Source organism: Sciurus vulgaris (genome assembly GCF_902686455.1).
Source record: "Sciurus vulgaris genome assembly, chromosome: 7".
Taxonomy (NCBI): domain Eukaryota; kingdom Metazoa; phylum Chordata; class Mammalia; order Rodentia; family Sciuridae; genus Sciurus; species Sciurus vulgaris.
Genome location: NC_136467.1, coordinates 83,119,228 through 83,138,350, shown reverse-complemented (window position 1 = coordinate 83,138,350; position 19,123 = coordinate 83,119,228). Strand labels below are relative to the sequence as shown.

Sequence of the window (19,123 nt, the reverse complement as noted above, 5' to 3'; positions counted from 1 at the left end):
TAAGTTGATCTCCTTCTTTCTTCTTAGGAGGTTGTGCCACAAAGAAAGCATTCATGAGTGTGTACATCAGACAACCAATGAACACTGACTATTGCCTGGATTTTAAATTCCTTATGTTCTAATGCATGCAGAATAAATTAACCAAGCTGTCAATATGCCACCTATTAGTCCTTGGAGGATAACATTTCATAGAAATCAGAAGAGTTCTGTATGAGGGTCAAAATCTTTTTTTTAAATTAAAATCTTTTTTTATTTTTACAGACTGCATTTTGATTCATTGTACACAAATCAGTTACAACTTTTCATTTCTATGGTTGTACACAATGTAGATTCACAACATTCATGTAATCATACATATACATAGGGTAATACTGTCTGTTTCATTCTACTATCTTCCTGTCCCCCACCCACTCCCACCCCATTTTCCTCTACACCATCCAAAGTTCCTTCATTCTTCTCTTCTCCCCACCACTCCCCCTCATTATATATTGTCATGCACTTATCATGAGAAAACATTCAACCTTTGGTTTTTTGGGCTTGACCTATTTCACTTAGCATGATATTTTCCAACTTCATCCATTTACCAGCAAATGCCATCATTTTATTCTTCTTTATGGCTGAGTAATACTCCATTGTGTATATATACACAATGGATAATTTCTTTATCCATTTGTCAGTTGAAGGGTATCTAGATTGGTTCCACAATCTGGCTATTGTGAATTGGGCTGCTATGAACATTGATGTGGCTGCATCACTGTAGTATGCTGATTTTAAGTCCTTTGGGTATAAAACAAGGAGGGGGATAGCTAGGTCAAATGGTGGGTCCATTCCAAGTTTTCTGAGGGATCTCCATACTGCTTTCCAGAGTGGCTGCACCAATTTGCAACTCCACCAGCAATGTATGAATGTTCCTTTTTCCCCGCATCCACACCAACATTTATTATTGCTTGTGTTCTTGATAATAGTCAATCTAATTGGAGTTAGATGAAATCTTAGGGTGGTTTGATTTGCATTTCTCTAATTACTAGGGATGATGAACACGTTTTCATATATTGGGTCAAAACCTTTTTAAACCTTAAAGTCAGGAACACGGTGTAGTTATGATAATTTCCTGGCCTGAAAGAAAGGGGAAGGTGTCTTGAAAGAGAATGGTAAAAGAAAATGCAGAGGCAAATGAAAGGAAGCCAGAGGAGGGAAGTGAGGGACAGTGCAGGGAAGAGTAGAGAGGGTCTGATCTAGATCACAGACATAGGACTGGTAGGAAGAACTCACTGCTGAGAGTTGGAAGGCATGCTTTCCAGTTCTGCCTTCCGCACAGGTGCTATCCAGAGAATCTGGGGAATCTGGTTGTTAAGTCAAGCACTTTGGAAAATACAGTGCCTCTTTTTAATAGTAGGTATAGAGTAGTGGCATACCATGTGTCAGGCACTTATTCAAGCACTTGCATTAGTTATGTCATTTCATTCTCACACGAAGTCTAGAAATTAATTTTTATCATTATGTGCATCTTACTGATGTGGAAATGGAGGCACAGATGGACTGATGTCTGAGTGTCTCCCCCAAATGTATTTTAAAGTCCAGTGTGATGGCAATGAGTCTGGGCTTTTTAAGATATAGACTGTGCCATGAGGGAATGACCCTCATTGTTTTAGTCAGCTATTATTCCTCCTGTGACTAAAAGACCTGATAAAAACAATTTTAGAGAGGAAAAGTTTGTTTGATGCTCACGGTTTCAGAGGTCTCAGTCCATAGATGTGTCAGGTTTGGTGCAAGTTGCAGCTGCATATTTATCAACTGACATGGAGCAGATGTGGATTTTGGAAATAGGAAGCCTTTTTTTAGATTGATAGGTTGTTATCAGGTTCTATAGAATTCCATTCAGCACTTCCCACCTTCCAGCCTTGACTCCACATATATACTTGTTATTCTTAACAAAGAAACAAAGGCAAAATGTAGCAAATAGTAGGAAAATAGACTATGATGACTTTTTAATTATCTAAATCATTACTTTTCTGTTTTACTAAGAACAGAACAATAATAATGCATATTGCAAATAAACTTTTGAGCATACTACAAAGAATTCTTTGGAAAGACCCCTATTCCATGTCATTCTGCATGGTTTTTACACAATCACTCCCTCACTGATCTTTGTGCTTCTACCCAGGTCTTTAGTTTGTGATAAAACGTTTTCACTTCATCTATAACATGCACCCTCCATTTTATTAATCTTTGTATTTCTCACATCTTGGTACAGGATCTAGTGCATAGTAGGATCTTGATAAATGCTTCTGGTGAGGAATTAAATTTGCATAATATCCCCCCTATTGAAGTTACCAAAATTACAGTCTTCTTAGAAATTATAAGGACATATTAACACTTTTGCTCTTGAAAGATGACTTCTTGGGCCTGGGGTTGTAGCTCAGTGGTAGAGGGCTTGTCAAGCATGTGTGAGGCACTGGATTCAATCCTCAGCACTACATAATAATAAATAAATAACGGGGTACTGTATGCATCTACAACTCATATATATTTAAAAAAGAAAGATGACTTCTTAAGAGTTATTAAAATTTTAAAGAAATGCAAATTGATGAAGAAAGGTTGACTATGTTATTGATAGGGTGCAGGTACTCAACAAATGAGTTGAACTTTTAAAATGTTATATGTTCCAGGCAAATGTTAACTATGATTAAAGTGATAAGGCATTTTACTAAGTTGTTCTTGGGGTAAAAAGAATTTAATGAACTTTTAAAATATGTCTGATTTACAACCAGGGCGCAATTAACACAGGAAGGATTAAATTCCATTACCGAATGTTTTATTTTGTCATAAACTCAGAGATATCGGGGTCAGATCAGGGATCCTGAGCACAGCTAAGTTGCATTCACAGGAAAGTCTTGCTCTCTGACATCACTGTTAAATGGAATTCCACTTAATTCAGAAATGCTTCCCCCATGAAAGATGTTCCTGTGTGGTGTAGACAGTGCTGTGCAGTGTGGTGTGATATCTGCAATTTAAGTTGACTGCATGTAGCAGGGAGAGGTGGATGCAAAGGATAGAAGGAAAAAAGTGATAACCTAATGTTAAGGTGCTCTATTTTTTTTTTTTTTTTTCATCCTTTTGATTTTACTTTAGGAAAGAGTTGAGGAATTTAAAGGTAAAGACTCCTTGTTCTTTTAAAAAAACTTATAACTCACCATACTAAAAAGCATTAAAAACATCATTTCCATTCAGTAGGCCTTTGAAAATCAGAGAAAACAATGATAAATATATTGCTTCAACAATAGTAACACGATTTTTTTAACCCGACTTTTCCATTTTCTCTAATTGTGTCTGTCTATAAACATTTTCTTATACTTCTTATGCTTTAGTGCAATTATTCTAAATGGCCTTTATGTCTAGCATAATGAGAAATTATAATGAATTCTAAAAACTCATTAGCATTGTATTTATGAGGAATCAAAATAGTTTCTGAATTCAACACTAACCTAAATGCAAATTTTATGTCTACCATAACATGGGAGTTATTTACAAAGCAGTCAACTAGTACACAAAATGTAGAGTATTAGAAATTCCTAAAACCTATGTTGCCTAGATCTAGTCAAGCAAAATCAATTTTGAATCTTAATTTTGTTGTAATGATTAAAGAATATGTCCTAAAATGTTATGTATATATATTGACTAGGAGAGTCCTACATAATTAAAAAACAAAAGTAAAGCCCAGAAAAAATTATCTATTTTTTTCCTTTAAGCACTGAAAACATTTATAATAATATGTTCAATTTCCATCTTCCCCAAATAGGCCATAATCTCCATGAAGCTAGAGACAGTGTTTGATAGACTGTTGAATCCCCAGCAACTGGTATAGCATTTGATGCCAACTGAATGAATATAGCTACAAGAAATAAACTACACACAGGTGGTTGGTTCTTCCCATGGTCACCCAGCCAGCAGATCTAGGTCCTCCTGTTACAGTTCCAAAATGGTGCCTACCATTCTCATCCTGTCTCATGCCTTTTTACAGTTGCTGGGGTTTCCAGTGGGAATAAGTCATCAGGGAAATGAAAGATTTTTTTTTTTTTTTCCTTTCGGAGAGGAAAGAGAATGCTATTGGTTGGGAAGAATGTTAACTATTTCAAGACCATGCCCTGAAATGTTGGTTTCACACCTAATTTCTTACTTTATGATTTGCCTCCATTTTATTAGATTAACAATAGACAGAATCTGCCTGACAAAGCAACATAAAGCAGTGAATGAATTCTCTTCTTACGAAATTCAAGCTGCATTATTTAACTTTATTGCTGTTCCATTTGGCTAATACCCCTTTTATCTTAAGCATGGCCTCTAAACTTCATTAACATCAAAAAGATTTTGTTAAGTACTTTAAGGGAACATGGCACTGTACAAAGAGGCTTATACAAACCAAATCCCTGTAACTTTGAAAGTTAAAACTACAGACATGATACAAATATTTTTAGGATTTGTATGCTTTATGCCGATGCACGCTTTTTTCCTGTTTTTTTTTTTTTTTTTCAGATGATTAGTAACAGCTATTGAGCGGATGTTGTGGCACATACCTGTAGTCGCAGCTACCTGGGAAGCTGAGTCATTGAGTCCATGAGTTCAAGGTCAACCTGGGCAACATAGACTGTCTTAAAACAACAAAACAAGCAATAGCTAGTGCTTATTGAGTCCTAACTATGTGCCAAAAACCGAGTTAAAAAAAAAAAAAAAAAAAAAAACACTACATACATCATCTTTGTTGATCCCTTTAATAATGAGGAAAGTGTGGGCGGGGGAGGCGGAGTTACGCCGGGTGATTGACACTGAGGCCCAACCAGGGAGAGGCGGGGCCAAGGCCTGCCTAAACCTGGAGACTCGGTGGTTGAGGGGCTCCATCGCAAATGAACAGCGGAGAGTCGCTGGCAGCGCGGATCTCACCGCCGCTCAGGGTTTTTTAGAACTTCAGCTATCAAAATGGGCAGAATTTTCCTTCATCATATTGGTCGTTTTAGTCAGTTTTCTTGTGCAAACTGTGACACATCCTGACTAACCACTCACAACTCTTCTTCGCTGGGTTCACAGATCCTTTCTTTTTAACAAGGTGGTTAACCTGCAGTACAGGGAAGTTCATACTCACTGGCCGCCACATGGTTCTGGGTGTGAGCTTGCAAAAACTGCAATAGCAAATTGGATCTATGAGTTTGCCACTGACGACAGACAGCATTATAAGGCCATGTGTTCCTGGAACATGTTCTAGTTGGAGAGAGCGGGTACTATCTGATAACTCTTGAATAAAAAAGAGAGAAATCAACATTTTCCCAGGTCTCCTTCACTGAAAACAAAAATCTACTTACATACACTGTTATCTTAGTGTCAGAATCGGATTCATGAACTGTGGAACAAGAGATTGTGAGAATCTAGAATCTAAGATGGAACCTTCCTTCTTTTCTTCCTTTCTTTTCTTTTTCTTTTTTTTTTTTTTTCTTTTCTTTCTTTTCTTTCTTTCTATCTTTCTTTCTTTCTTTCTTTCTTTCTTTCTTTCTTTCTTTCTTTCTTTCTTTCTTTCTTTCTTTTTTTTGTGTAGAAAGAATATTATGTAGTTGCTTTTATTTTTTTCCCCCCCATATTTACATCTTGAGGCCGAAGTGTCTACAGCTATATGGTGGGCTATGTGAGGGAAAAAATCTGGGCTATTAGAGTAAAACAAAGTGTGTTTTATGTAAATTTTGAATGGAGAATATGTCAAGAGAATGGTTTTAAAATTTATTTGGGCTTCATTTTAGAACTTTTTTTTTTTTAAACCCAGTTATTTCACTTGATTTGCTAACTTCAGAGAAGAGATCCAAATCTGTGCCCAGCACTAAAGGCTCAGTGATAGCATGGCTTGTACTGGCCTATATGCCATATTCTCCTTGGAGATGAACTGTAGGGCCAGAGCCCAAAGATGTCACCATTACTTGTCACCACATAAATGGTGTTGATTGGAAACTTTTTCTGGAATGGGGCAAAACTGCTTCGTTGTCTTTTTCCACATAACTTAAGCATAGTAATATAAAGTAGTTAGAAAAAAAAAAGAGAGAGAGAAAGGTGAGATATTTGGCAAGTTGAGTAAATTGCCTGAGATCATACAGCTCTGACATTTCTCCAGGTTTGTCTCTGGACTATTCCTTAACCTTTCTGACCTACCCTTTTTCACCCACAAATCTATCAAAGCCACTGACTCTACTCAGAGGAGCAATCACTTGGAGAAAGGAGATTGTGACAGGCATGATGTGCCTGTGAGGCTCCTTAAAGAGTCAAATCCTTCAGAATCTAGACAGTATTGTTTTAAGTGCTGTTAAGAATAGGGCTTCCCTGATGAAACAGAGTATCAATCAGATTCAATTCCATTCTAAAAATAAAATCGGGACAGCCGAGACTCCAGACTATTTATAGAACTTTATTTCATCAGCAGATAGACCTAAATGAAGGACATTTAGCTTCCTAACTTCTGCCCTTGTTCTCATCTCATCTCATCATTGCTCAATTCCCAAATGAGAGACAAAGTTTGTCATTGCCTCTGCTCCCTCACTGGTTCTTGGTCCTCAAGCCGCTGCTGTTTGGCTTCTGCCTCCTCCCCTCTGCTGGAAGTGTTCTCATAAAGGTCAATGATGATAAGAAACCATCACTGTATCACTAGTGCTTCTTAATGGGTGACAAACCCTGAGCTCAGTACTTGACATTGGAGGGAGAAACCTGGAGAAACCATAGGGCCACACAGGACCTGCAGTTGGTTTTGGCTTAGTGGATTCAGTATTTGAAAATTGAGACTGAAAAGTCAAATATTTCAGACAAAAATGTGAATGAGATGTGCCATTCTGTTTGGTACAGTCCTCAAAGTGCCCCCACACCTCATATGATGTGGCCCTTCCTCACCTCCTTTGTTTATGTCACCTGCCTGACCCCTAAGGGAGCATAACTTACTATTTGTGCTTTCCATGGGTATTCTTTCAGGATTTTATAGCTTCTAGGAAAAGAGACCCACTTAAACTAGATTAAGATTAAAGGAGGAGAGGGGCTCTTACGGATAGCAACTCAAAGGCAGAACTATGGCAGATTTGGATCCATGGAAGCTGAGCCTAGAAGACGGCACTGGCCTGCTAGGCTCTGCTTCGTACTGCACAGTGGCTCCATTCTCCTTTTGTCACAGACCAGCTTCCTTTCACTTAGCTCCCTCCTTGCCCCAATTTGTTCAAAGCTCCTTATCCCCTCCTCACCCTGCCTCAGCATCTTCCTTTTTATTCCTACTACCAACTACCTTAGTCATCAATTTGCCAACTGTAAGCTCTTGAAAGAGGAACTCGATGGGCTAGCATGTATTTTCAAGCCTGGTCATATATATCACACATCACTTTCAAGCTGCACTAGGTCAGTCAGGGGCAAGTACACAGATGTCCAAACATCTGTGACCAGATGGACTGGGAATTTCCTTTAGTTATTAGCTATTCTCTACTTTGTTTCCTTTAGCTGTTAAGCTATTCCTTAGCTGTTGTCTACTTTCTAAAACTTGAAACTCTTGGGTTCTGTGCTACTGAATACTTTCGCATTTTGTACCATTCTGGTTGCTCTTCCTACCTTTTTAATTTTGGTTTTACTTTCAATTCTCTTGTTTTTTTTTTTTTTTTTCTATACATTCCTCTTATACAAAATCAGAGTTCTACAAATTTGATACAGACTCCATGATTTCTTAACCTGGGCTTCTTGGACCTCTTCCCAGCCAAGCCTAGAGACTTCTGGAAGGAATTAAAAGGGCTCATGAACTTGAAGGAGAAAAAAAAAATCACATCTTTATATTTTCACTAAATGCTAACCAAAATTTACCAATTCCTTCAATTATGAATGTAGGCAATAAACCACAACAAGAGCAACACTTCTGATTTTATTACCAATAGAAATCATAGGTACTTTTGTTTTCTAATTGTTGTAAATATCAAAAAATTTTGTTTTCCCATGCTACTTCAGAATCAGGGTAGCTAGTTCATCTACTACTAGACCTTTATGCATTAATATTCATATACTATATAAAATCTGTTTAATATTTTGATAACTCTTCTGCAATGTAATTAGTTTCCTTGGCAATCCTTTTATTTTCTATGCAGTATTGGAAACAAAAATACTTTTGAGAAAGGGTCCATGGACTTCATTAGCATGCTAAAGGTCCCTAGTGTTCTCCCCTCCCCTCTACACACGAAAGGTTAAGGATGCCTATTTTAAAGCAGTCTTGCCAGATAGTGATTTGTACGTGGGACAAGTCCTAGCAACTTTTCGAAAGCCTAATGATCTAATCAGTTTTCTGAGCCATGACTTCAAGTTTTAGCTGCCTACTCTATCTGAAGACTTTACTCATCTGATTGGTATCTAATCTGCTCCATGATATGATACCTTGGTTTTGGAATTGAACCTGTAGCTTATATCCCTGGTTACTTTCAATCCTCAATCACTCTTCACCTTTGTTTACTAACTCCAGGTCCCAACTCTATACTTACCTGGTTCCTGCACTTCATTGTGCATGTAAACTGTAGAGATTAACTGCTTCAAACAGAGTGGGAAAAAATAGTTATTACCAGAGTAATTTTCAAGTACAGATCATTGGAATGCTTATAAAAATTAATGCAAAATTCTCAGGGCACTTTGGTTTGTACTTTTGTTTGTGGTGGCTTTAACAAAACTAGGAACACAGGATATGGATACTGCCCTCAATGAAGGGTTATAAGAACAGGTTAAACCAGAAACTGGGATTGGTAAACTTTTTCTGAAGGGGTCAGATAGTAAAGGCATTAGGTTTTGTGGATTATATGGTCTCTATTGCTCTGCTATAGATAATATGAAAAGGAATGTGTTCCAACAGAACTTTATTTACAAAACAGTGCTGTCCAAATTCAACACACAGGTTGTAGTTTGAGGATGCTGTAGATTAAAGCACTGTCAGGACTCTGAAGTTTCTGTCACCCCTCACATGGCTGTTTTATTGTCCTCTTCTACTGACTAGCTTTTTTGGTTCTCATGTTGGAACATGGTTTCTATTAATGGTTTGAATATTAAATGTCCCCCCAAAACTCATGTTTTAAAGGCTTGGTCACTGGTCTGTGGCACTACGGGGACATGGTGAAACTTTTAGGAGGTGGGGTCTAAGGGAAAGAAGTTACATCCCTAAGGATGTGCCTTTGAAGGGGATATTGGACCTGGTCACCTCCTCTTTCTCTCTTTGCTTTCTGAATGTCATTTGGTGAATAGTCTCTTCTACTACATACTCCTATCATGATGATCTACCTCTCCACAGGTCCAAAAACAATGGAGCCAAGTAACCATGGTCTGAAGTCTCTGAAACCATGAGCCAGAATAAATATTTCTTCCTTTAAGTTGTTTATACCGGATATTTGTTTCAACAATGGAAAACTGAGTAACAGCTCCTGAAAACTTTGAGCTTCTAGGTCATAAATTCAAGCTTTCATAGTATCACAGTCCCAGTTCCAAAACCTTAGGACAGGGATGTGGTCTGGCCTTGCTTGATTCAGGCGCTTACCCTTGGATCAATCAGCTATGGCCATAGGACTGGTGCTTGTTGTATGAACAGGGCTTTGGTGGTGGTGGTAGTGGGGGGTTTTCCACATCTATCACTCTAGGATCAGAGCTGAGAAATGGATCCCAGAAAAGTGAAATGATATGGGCTGATAAGCCAGTTAAGAATCCTTTGTTGTATCCATTCATATCCTCTTTATGAATGTTTTCTCCCACTAGCCTCCTCCTGACCCTTCTGAAGGTATACCAGCTCTTTGCTGTTTTCCTCATACACTGAATACTACCCTGCATCTTTCCTATCTGCAAGCTGACATTGTATTCATCTTTAAAGTCCCGTCTACAAAAGGTCAGTGGCACAACATTCTATTAGTACAGTGTGCCTCTTCTGTTGCTATTTTTGTACCCATCTTTTTGTTTCACAGAAAATAGGTGCTCTGCTGAAGAAATGACTTGCTTAACTTTTTATACATTCTGGTACCTTTCACAGAGTAGGCTGAGTTAAAATTTGTTGAGTTTATATCTTCACAGCTAAACAATTTCAAAATGAAGAAAATGTTGACTTTTGTAAAGGCTTGCATTTACACAGGAAATGTATCTATTTTATGAGAATTATATTTTACAAACATTTATGTCCACATTTAAAGTAACAAATTAAAGTATATTTGCAGATTCATATTAGCTACAGCAAAACTTAAATTTTTCAACAGTAAGAAGAAATAAATTCCCACCAGGATTGTATATTCTTTTACTATACTAATAAAAAAGGAATACTACAGGAATGGCTTGCTTAAGATAAGCAATGGGAAAGGTTAGGAATTGAAAGGTTCAAAATTGCTCTAAAATACACACCTGAATGATTTAAGCAAGAAATTTACCAAAGTCAGAGAGCTCATCATCTAATTTCTTTTTTCTAGACCTATTAATTAACTTTGTTCCCAGAACTCTGCTAAACTCCCCTGCTGAAACAAAGAAAGTAAATACAGTATTGCGGGAAAACAGATCGATTTCCACCAAACTGTGAGAGGCTTGAGCTTTTGTCAAACAGAAAACACTTGCTAAAGAAGTATTCCTAAACTACTAGTAACTACATAAAAGCTTTCTATTTAACGGCATCCTCCAGGGAGACTGCGCAGGAATGTGCAGCAGTTTTGAAAAAGGCACAGATTTGGCTCAACTCTAAATATTAGGTGCACAGAGGCAGAGCCATTGTGTAGGGTAGGGGGTGGGGCGGGTGGGGTCCTGATTCCCAATGTTGATAGAAGGATTCTAATTTCGCTTGGTATTTACTTTTTTCTACTACAATTACAGTTTTGTTAAGAAAAATAAAATATCGGTTATACCCTCATCTAGGTTTCTAATTTTCAGCGTCTACAGGAAAAAATCAAACAAACAAACAAACAAACAAACAACAAAAAAAAAAAAACAAAAAAGAAAAACACCTCTTATTTACCTAAAAGAATTGCCTTTCTACAATCTCCAGAGATGCTGGAAAAACAGGCGAGCCCAGCCCCACAGACACTACGTCTTGAGAACCTGGCCCGCCCCATCCTGTCAGCCTCAGGTCGCTGGGGTCAGTCCTGTGGGTTTCCGTGGCACGATCACGTTCATAGGCGTTTCTGGGTGGGGATGCTCCAGAACCAGTAAACCACAATGCAGAACCTAAGCTCGGACTTTGAACCAAGCTCTTTTGCCTGGTTTGCTTTTTCTTTGTATCACTGGGTTCCTTACCACCACAACTCACTGTTTCTCCAGGGCCGCTGTGTGCCCTCCAGCCACCTGCGCGCCTAGGGCATCTGAGCGCAGGAGGAGAGGGCTGGAAACAGCGGTCCACCGGGCACACAGGGGAGAGACGGAAACTACAACTCCCATCACGCCCCGCAGCCGCTCCCGCCTCCCCTCCACCCCTCAGCCTGCGGCCGGGCGGCGTTGGGCTTTCATCTGCGGACCAGCGGGAGGGAGCCAGATCTCGGCGATCTTCCCCGACGGCGGAGACTTGGTTGACGGCGGCGGCAGCTTAAGCCTGCTTTAGCCTCCGCGTCTGTTCAGCCCCGAGCCCGCGGCGCACAGGGTCCGTCCCGCGCGCGCCTAGAGGATGGTCATCCGCGTGTTCATCGCCTCTTCCTCGGGCTTCGTGGCGGTGAGTGCGGCGGAGACGACGGCGGGCTGGGGTCGTGGGGCGCTGGGCGGGGATCCTGCGGTAGGCGTGCTGCGCTCGCCCCTGCGCGTCCCGGCGCGTCCTCCTGCAGAGCCGGCACCGGGCAGGTGATCCATCACACTTGGACAACAATGAAAAGGGCGGGGAAGAAAGGTGGGTGGGGGACCCCGGGCTCACCTTTTTGCCCACCCAGCGCTGCCTGCTAGAGAGGCGGCGCGGCGGGAAAATGGAGTCGGAGGGGAGCCCCCTGCTCCTCTAGTACGACTCGGGAATTTGGGGAAGGGGTGGTTCGAGAGCTTCGTGGGTCCCCCTTCCCTTAGTTTAGTTCTTCCGGATTTGGGACGTTCAGTCTGCTTTTATTTTATACTAGGGCTTTTTTGGGCTACTTTGGTTTGCTAACCTGACTCCTGAGTGAGGCAAGTTTAGATGGGAATTGCTCTCCACCCTTCTACCTGCGACCATGTACCTTTCTTTACTTTTATACCTGAGCAAAGAGAACAGTAAACCAGGTTTGTCCTGTTGTGCTAGGGTTGTTTGATCACTTTTTTGCCCAGGGTACTATAAATATTTTTACATTTTTATGTAAACGTGTGTATTCTTTCTCCTCATAATGCTGTGGTTTCATCTTGGGGATCTGTAAATTGTGGTCTGTAGTTACTTTTAGATGTTGTTTGGTGGATGATGAATTTCTTTAAGAAGATTGTTTATTTTTAATTTTAAGAAAAAGTTAAATAACCAAAGATGTCAGACTTTAAGGAAAAATTCAGTAGTATAGTTGACAGCCCTCTAAGACATATGGCAGGTGTGTTTTACATGTTTATTGAAACTTGGTTTCCCTAGCTAAGAATTAAGCTATAGATTCAAAAGACTCCCAAAATACATAATCAGATACATTTAAAAGTGCAATGTTGATTGTTTAAAGTTTGCCTGCCCAGTAGCTCAACCAGATTGTCCCAAAATTTGTTTAAGTGGGTGGAACAGAAGATGGAATAAGATATCTTTTGAATAGCCTTATAAATTACTGAAGCTTTTTATTTAAAAATAAATCTACATAGTACAAAGCTCTCCATTTGCACTAGAAACAATATATGGGAAACTCCGTCTTATCTTTATGTGCAGGCATGTTCTGGTTCTCAAACTCCTGACAGTTTCTGGTGCTTCTAATTATTTGTGGTTGCTTAGTCATACCTGCCTTTTATAGATTTTCCTCATTGAAACTGCACTTCATGTGTCTGGAAACCTGTACTTCTTGCTAAAGATGCTATAAAGCTTTTAGTTTCACCACAGAATTGCCTGCTTTGATAATTGTTCCAGTGGCATTTTATTGCTTGTGGATAGAATGCCTTATAGTATTGAGCCTAGGCTACTTCAGGCAAGCCCAGGTCAAATTCCAGGTACTTAATTGGCTTATTCTGTCAATAGTTCTAGAACCCTGCTTCCCTGTTTCACCAATCCCATGAACAAATGCTAATCCCTGCTTGCTGTATGCCTTTTAATTTTTAAATTTAATCATATGTGTTTGCATATGGAACAAGATTAAGAAACTTAAGTTTTAGTGTGTATGTTGGCTAATAGTGTAAGTTTGAATTAGGTACTCTTTCTCTGCCTGAGATTTTCTTCTATAAAATGAAGGATTTTGATGAATAACTCAGAATTGCACTCTTAACTTTCAAATGCTTTGACTTCATCAGTTGAGTAAATGTGACAGACGATTTATAAAAGCTTTTTTTACTTAGACAATATACCTGTTAGCTTTACAGTGAGTTTATTCTTTTCCTTGGATGTTTCACTGTGTTGTCTCAGGTCTCATCATTGTACTGTCTGGTAGCATGTGTTCTGGAATGGTTTCATTTGATCCGAAGGTTACCACATAACCCATAAACACTAATTATCCATTTTAATGATCTGGTGTGTGAAGACCCAGGATTTTCAGGTCTCAGACCAATCCCCATTCATTGAGTGTTCCCAATTATAATACTGTCTCCGATATCAGTATATAATTTTTCTGTAATACAGATACTTTTGGTAATATAAAGTTTATGCTCATTTGCAAGAATAATGATTTCTTGGAAATAATGAAGTTTTGAGGTCAGCTCCTGGGTTGGAGAGGCTAATGTTACTTACAGTATTAAACTCTGCTAAGCTTTCCTGGGAAAGCTGTTTTCATCCCAGCAGTGTTGGGCTTGCTGTTGTTGGGGTTTTATTCAATACTGCAGTATGACCAGAAAGTGCATGGGAGAACAAATAATTTGATTCCCAAGTCAGTTTGGTTTTAGTTGAAGTTTATTAAACTACAAGGAAGGAATGCGACTAGAATTAGACTTAGCTAAGTCCCAGAGATTTGCAAAAAGATAATTTGCTGCAGTTAGCAATATGCTTAAATCAACTATTTAGAGAAAATCTTATTCTGATTCCTCTGAGTTCAGAAGCTTCAACAGTTGGAATAACTAATGTAGTAGGGGGATTGCCCTGTCATCTTCCCCAGCTCAAGGTCGAATCTGCTTCTACTAGGAAAATGAAAGTGATGCCACATTATTATGTTGTGGATACCCCCAAATCAGATCTCTTATACAACTGATAATGTTGATGTCATTCATGTTATAGTGAAGGGATGTTTTATTTCCATTCTAAGAAAAGGCATAATCATAGAAATTTCATTTTAAAATTTAATTTATTCTAAATATATACCCAAAAGGGGAGGACTTAGTATCCTTGTCCAGGAAATAAGTTAATATGGCCTTTTAACTTAAAACCATTAAAATCAATTATTTCATGCATGTATTCATTCACTGTATTTTCTAAGCATTTGCAGCCTTCCTAGCTCTGTCCTTGGTCTTGTGGGGAACTAGAGAATAGAGGGTGTGGTCTCTGTTCTGAAGGAATTCACAGACCAGGTGAGGAGATAAGATAGGGAAGGTGAAACCAACATAATAAAATACAGCCCCCCCAAACAGGTTCCTCATTCAGGAACATTCTTATCAGAGATAGAAATCATATAGGATGCAGAGTGCTGCATTGCTGGCTGTCAGATAAGGAGGAAATATGCCCGAAATTGCAAAATATGCATGTGGGAGCCTTATGCAGATGGCAGGAAGAAGAACTGAGTTAGATTTGGAGCCTGGGAGACAGTTCATTTGTCCATCTTCCTCAGGCTGGAAAGGGAGGAGCTTAAGGGGGTGGGGTAGATGGGCAGGAGAAGTCCCTATAGTCCTCTTTTCAGGACAAGATGAACTCAACTTCCTGAGAGAAACCCATGATAACAAAATCCACAGTGCTCAGCATCTCAGAGATGTCTAAAGTATCTGTTCTTATCTGTTTCCTGGAGCCTTTTGTCCCTTATGGAATAAGGTGCTGTATGGCAGGGAGGAAACCGCCTCCCTCATGTGATTTCAGAAGACTCTACCTTCCCACTGCCTTGACTAAAATTTCTCAAAAAGCAAATAAAGAATTTTACACTTGATTAAAGTCTCTTGGCTGAGTTAGAATTAGAGGGAAACCTAAAGAGATTTTTTAGTGAAGTCCACCTACCTAATTTTATAGAAAAGGAAATTTGGGCATAGAGCTTAAGTGGCTTGTCCTAAGATCATTTTTACTGGTCATTATAGAGCTGGGATATAATTGGAGCCAGATTTCTGATTCTTGAATGCATTCATTTATGAGTTCACTCATCCATGCTTTGGTTCACATGTTAAACTTCACCTTGCTCCACCCCCATGCTGGAGGTTGAAATCAGGCCGTGTACATGCTAAGTAAGTCCACTACCACTGAGCTACATCCCCAGGCCTGTATTGATTAAATCGTATGTTTGTCAAGCAAACATTGAAAACTGAGTAGCAGGCTCTGTGCTAGGGAAACAAACATGGCACAAATCAGTGCCTGTCTCCGTGAGGCTCAGAGATTTAGCATGTAAACTACTTAATCAAGAGGGATGAAGGAGATTCTGGTTTGAGAGATGTTTTGATGGGGGAGGGTGAAATGAACTAAACAGCAGTATATCCCTGGGTGTTGTAGAGTCACTATCACTGAGAGCAAAAGAGACAAAGAAATTCGAAGCAAAGTTGGAAAATATGGAGCTTTGTCCAGGGCGAGGACACTGTTTTCAAGTGAGGGCGAGTTCAAAGGGAGAACACACAGAAACTGCTCAGAGTTGCCTTGTTCTTTGCAACTGTAAAATATATACCTACTATTTTGCATGATTGCTTATTATTTTAAACATATAATTATCATGTACCAGTCATGCTGTTGCATCCCTATAGAGAGTATTCAATGAAGCTGCATTGTGTAAGAATTTCTAAGCTGCCTTAGAAAAGAGTTCTGAAGCAGTTAAAGTTAGAATGTGACTATGTAGAATAGACAGTGTTATTTTCTAAGTTAGTCTAATGCTCCAGTGAACCAGTGAAAGTCTGGGTTTTTTAGATCTTTTAGCTCATTGGATTGTCACTGTCACATGACAAGGTAGTTATTTATTACAGTTTTACAGATGAAGAAGGTAGGGCCCCTGAGTCAAATCCTGGCAGGCAACTGACTCCAAAGCTTCTGGAGTAGTAGTGGTCTTCTGGTCTTTGTCCCACCCTGGGGGAATGAGAGTATCAGGAATGCATGACAGCCTGCATTGTGCAGGACAGTCCCACTCAGAGAGAATTGCCCCACCCAAAGTGCCAGTGGTACCTCCTGATCAGAAACAGCGCTGAAGGTCATGGCAGGGGGAAAGAGTGGAGCAAGATTAAAAATGAAATTATTCAAGAAGTGATCAGGAGAGGCAGAGACAAGTTAGGGGTCCAAGGACAAGGATGTAGTTATAATAGAAGGTCAGGCTGAGAAGGTTTTTACTGGTTTTCTAGGGCCACCATCAACAAAGCATCTAAAGCTGTGGTGCTTAAATAATAGAAATATGTCTCAACCATTTTCAAAGATAGAAGTCCAAGATCAAGGTGTTGGCAAAGTTGCTTCCTTCTGGGTACTAGGAGGGAGAATCCGTTCCATATTTATTTCCTAGTTTCTGGTGATTGGCTGGCAACCTTTAGCATCCTTGACATAGATGTATCACCCTGATATCGCTTTTATTTTATTTTATTTTTGTGTGCTGGGGATTGAACCCAGGGCCTTGTGCTTACAAGGCAAGCACTCTACCCACTGAGCTATATACCCAGCCCAATATTTGCCTTTATGTTTGTGGCCTTCTCCCTGTGTGCATGTCTGTCTATTCCTCCTGTATCCAGGTTAACCCTTTTATGAGGATGTAGTCATTGAAGTAGAGCCTACCCTAATGATCTCATCTTAATCTGCAACATTACAGATTCACAGGCCACATTCACAGGTTTTGGGAATTAGTACTTGAACATCTTTTGAGGGAACTTATTAAACCTGTTAATAGCATGTAATATGAAGGTTGAAGTAAAAAGACTGATGGAATTTCCACCTGGAAAAACTATAGGCAAATTTCTTTAATTTTTTTTTTTGGGGGGGTGGGGGAGCAGGGATTTAACCCAGGGCCTCACACATTCTAGACAAGTGTTCTACCACTGAGCCATGTCCCTAGCCGAAGTTCCTTAATCTTAAAGTCAGCAGCTGGATATCAAATTATATGGAATTATAGTCTGTATATAAGGTCTATTTATAGTAAGGGGGATTTAGAAAGGGAAGAACTGACCTCAGTTTTTCTAGTACATTTTAATATTTCCCAATTTGAATGTTTTTTCCATTTTACAATAATAAAAATTCTGTAATACTGATAGATATAATTTATAAGTTATTAAATTCTATAATAACAAATATAAGGGCATAGATTACGTTATGAAATTGGGGTCTTTTTATCCAATTGCATTTGGACATGTTAAATAAGCATTTCAATCCATTTGGGGGAACTAAATTTTGACAGGTATTTATAATGTGAAGTACAAGGTGGTTTTCACGTTGCAGGCACGAATATAATATGTGTTCTTTTCTGTTTTTCAATTTATTGTTATTTTTTAATGAAATAGAAAAGGAGAACAACTATTATAAAAGACTCAAGAGTTCAGCAGGAAGCACTGTGGGCTACTTACTAAAGAATATTTTTCTTTAGGTTTTCTCTGTGTATAATTTATTTAAAAATTCTGAAATGAATTGTGTTTTTCTTAGTCAAGTTAGAAATGAGTGACAGAAAGTCTAGATTTATAGTGAATGCTTCACTCTTTAAAATAAAAATTGGCACGATTTTCTGATCATTACATCTGTTAAAAATTAAAGTACTTGTTTTATTCAGCTTTTCTTTGCTGTTACCAAAATACCTGACAAGAACAACTTGAAGGAGGGAAAGTTTATTTTTGCTCACAGTTTCAGAGATTTAGTTCATAGTTGGTGGAGTCCATTGCTCTAGGCCCAAGGTGAGGCAGAACATCATGGCAGAAAGGTGTGGTGGAGGAGTGCTACTTCATTCATGGTGGCTTGCAAGTAGAGAGATGCAAAAGGACTGCAGGGAAGATGAATGTTTCCAGGGCATGGCCCCAGTGACCCACCTCCTCCACCCATCCCCACCTGCCTACAGAAACCACCCATTCAAACTGGGATGGACTGATCATGTTATAGCTCTGATAATCTTAATCATGTCACCTCTGAATATTCCTGTATTAACACAGAAGCTTTTGGGAGACACCTCATAACCAAATCATAATAATCTGCCCCTGCCCCCTCAAAGCTCAAGTCCTTCTTGTACAAAATGCATGAAATCCATATCCACGATTCCATAGTGTTAACAATTCCACCATTGTCCAAAGTCCAAGTCCAAAGTTTTCTCTGAGACTCAGGGCAAACTCCTGATTATGAGCCCCTGTGAAAATCAAAAGCAAGTTGCAGATGCACAATATATAGTTTCACAGAGTAAACATTTCCATTCCAAAAGGGAGGAACAGGGACATAAAAAGAAGGGATGGGACCAAAGCAAGGCTGAAACTCAGCTGGACAAACAGTTTTTGTAGATCCATCTGTGGCATCTGGGGCACATGGTAGTAAGATGTGACTTCCAAAGGGCTTGGGCACTCCTGCCCCATTTGTCTCACTCTTAGCCTGACTGTCTCTGTAGCCTGTAGCTTTTCTTGGTATAATCCATGTTACTGGCATCTCTTAATTTTTTCATTCAAGCTTTGGCTTCACCTGCACAGCTTCATGCATTACCCTCCCAAGGGCTGCCCACCCTCTCATGGGCTGCCTATAGGGATTTTCACCTTGCTACACTTTGCCTGGCCTCCTAGGCCTTCCTTTGAAATCTCAATGGAAACCTCCATGACCTCTTAACTCCAGCATCCTGCATTCCTGCAGAACCAGCACCCTTTGGATGATTCAAGGTTTGTCATCAGGTTACTGAAAAACTAGGCCCCCTGAAACCATGACTGCTGTGGTTTCTGAATGTCTAGGTGGCTGAGCACTGTGAAA

At 39.4% G+C, this 19,123-nt stretch overlaps 1 protein-coding gene and 1 long non-coding RNA gene across 2 annotated transcripts in view; both read left to right on the top strand.

Annotated features, from left to right (window-relative positions):
• The first annotated feature begins 4,556 nt into the window (after positions 1 to 4,556).
• On the top strand, positions 4,557 to 4,741 carry LOC306665846. The gene is made up of 2 exons (XR_013765123.1): positions 4,557 to 4,647; positions 4,679 to 4,741. It is a non-coding gene; the product is annotated as an uncharacterized lncRNA (long non-coding RNA).
• A 6,276-nt stretch (positions 4,742 to 11,017) lies between these two features.
• SH3BGRL2 (SH3 domain binding glutamate rich protein like 2) overlaps positions 11,018 to 19,123 on the top strand; it is a 68,725-nt gene continuing 60,619 nt past the window's right edge. Inside the window, exon 1 of the mRNA XM_079146340.1 lies at positions 11,018 to 11,695. Within this exon, the coding sequence (XP_079002466.1) occupies positions 11,651 to 11,695 (45 nt within the window). The 5' untranslated portion in view covers positions 11,018 to 11,650. The remainder of the gene's footprint in view (positions 11,696 to 19,123) is intronic.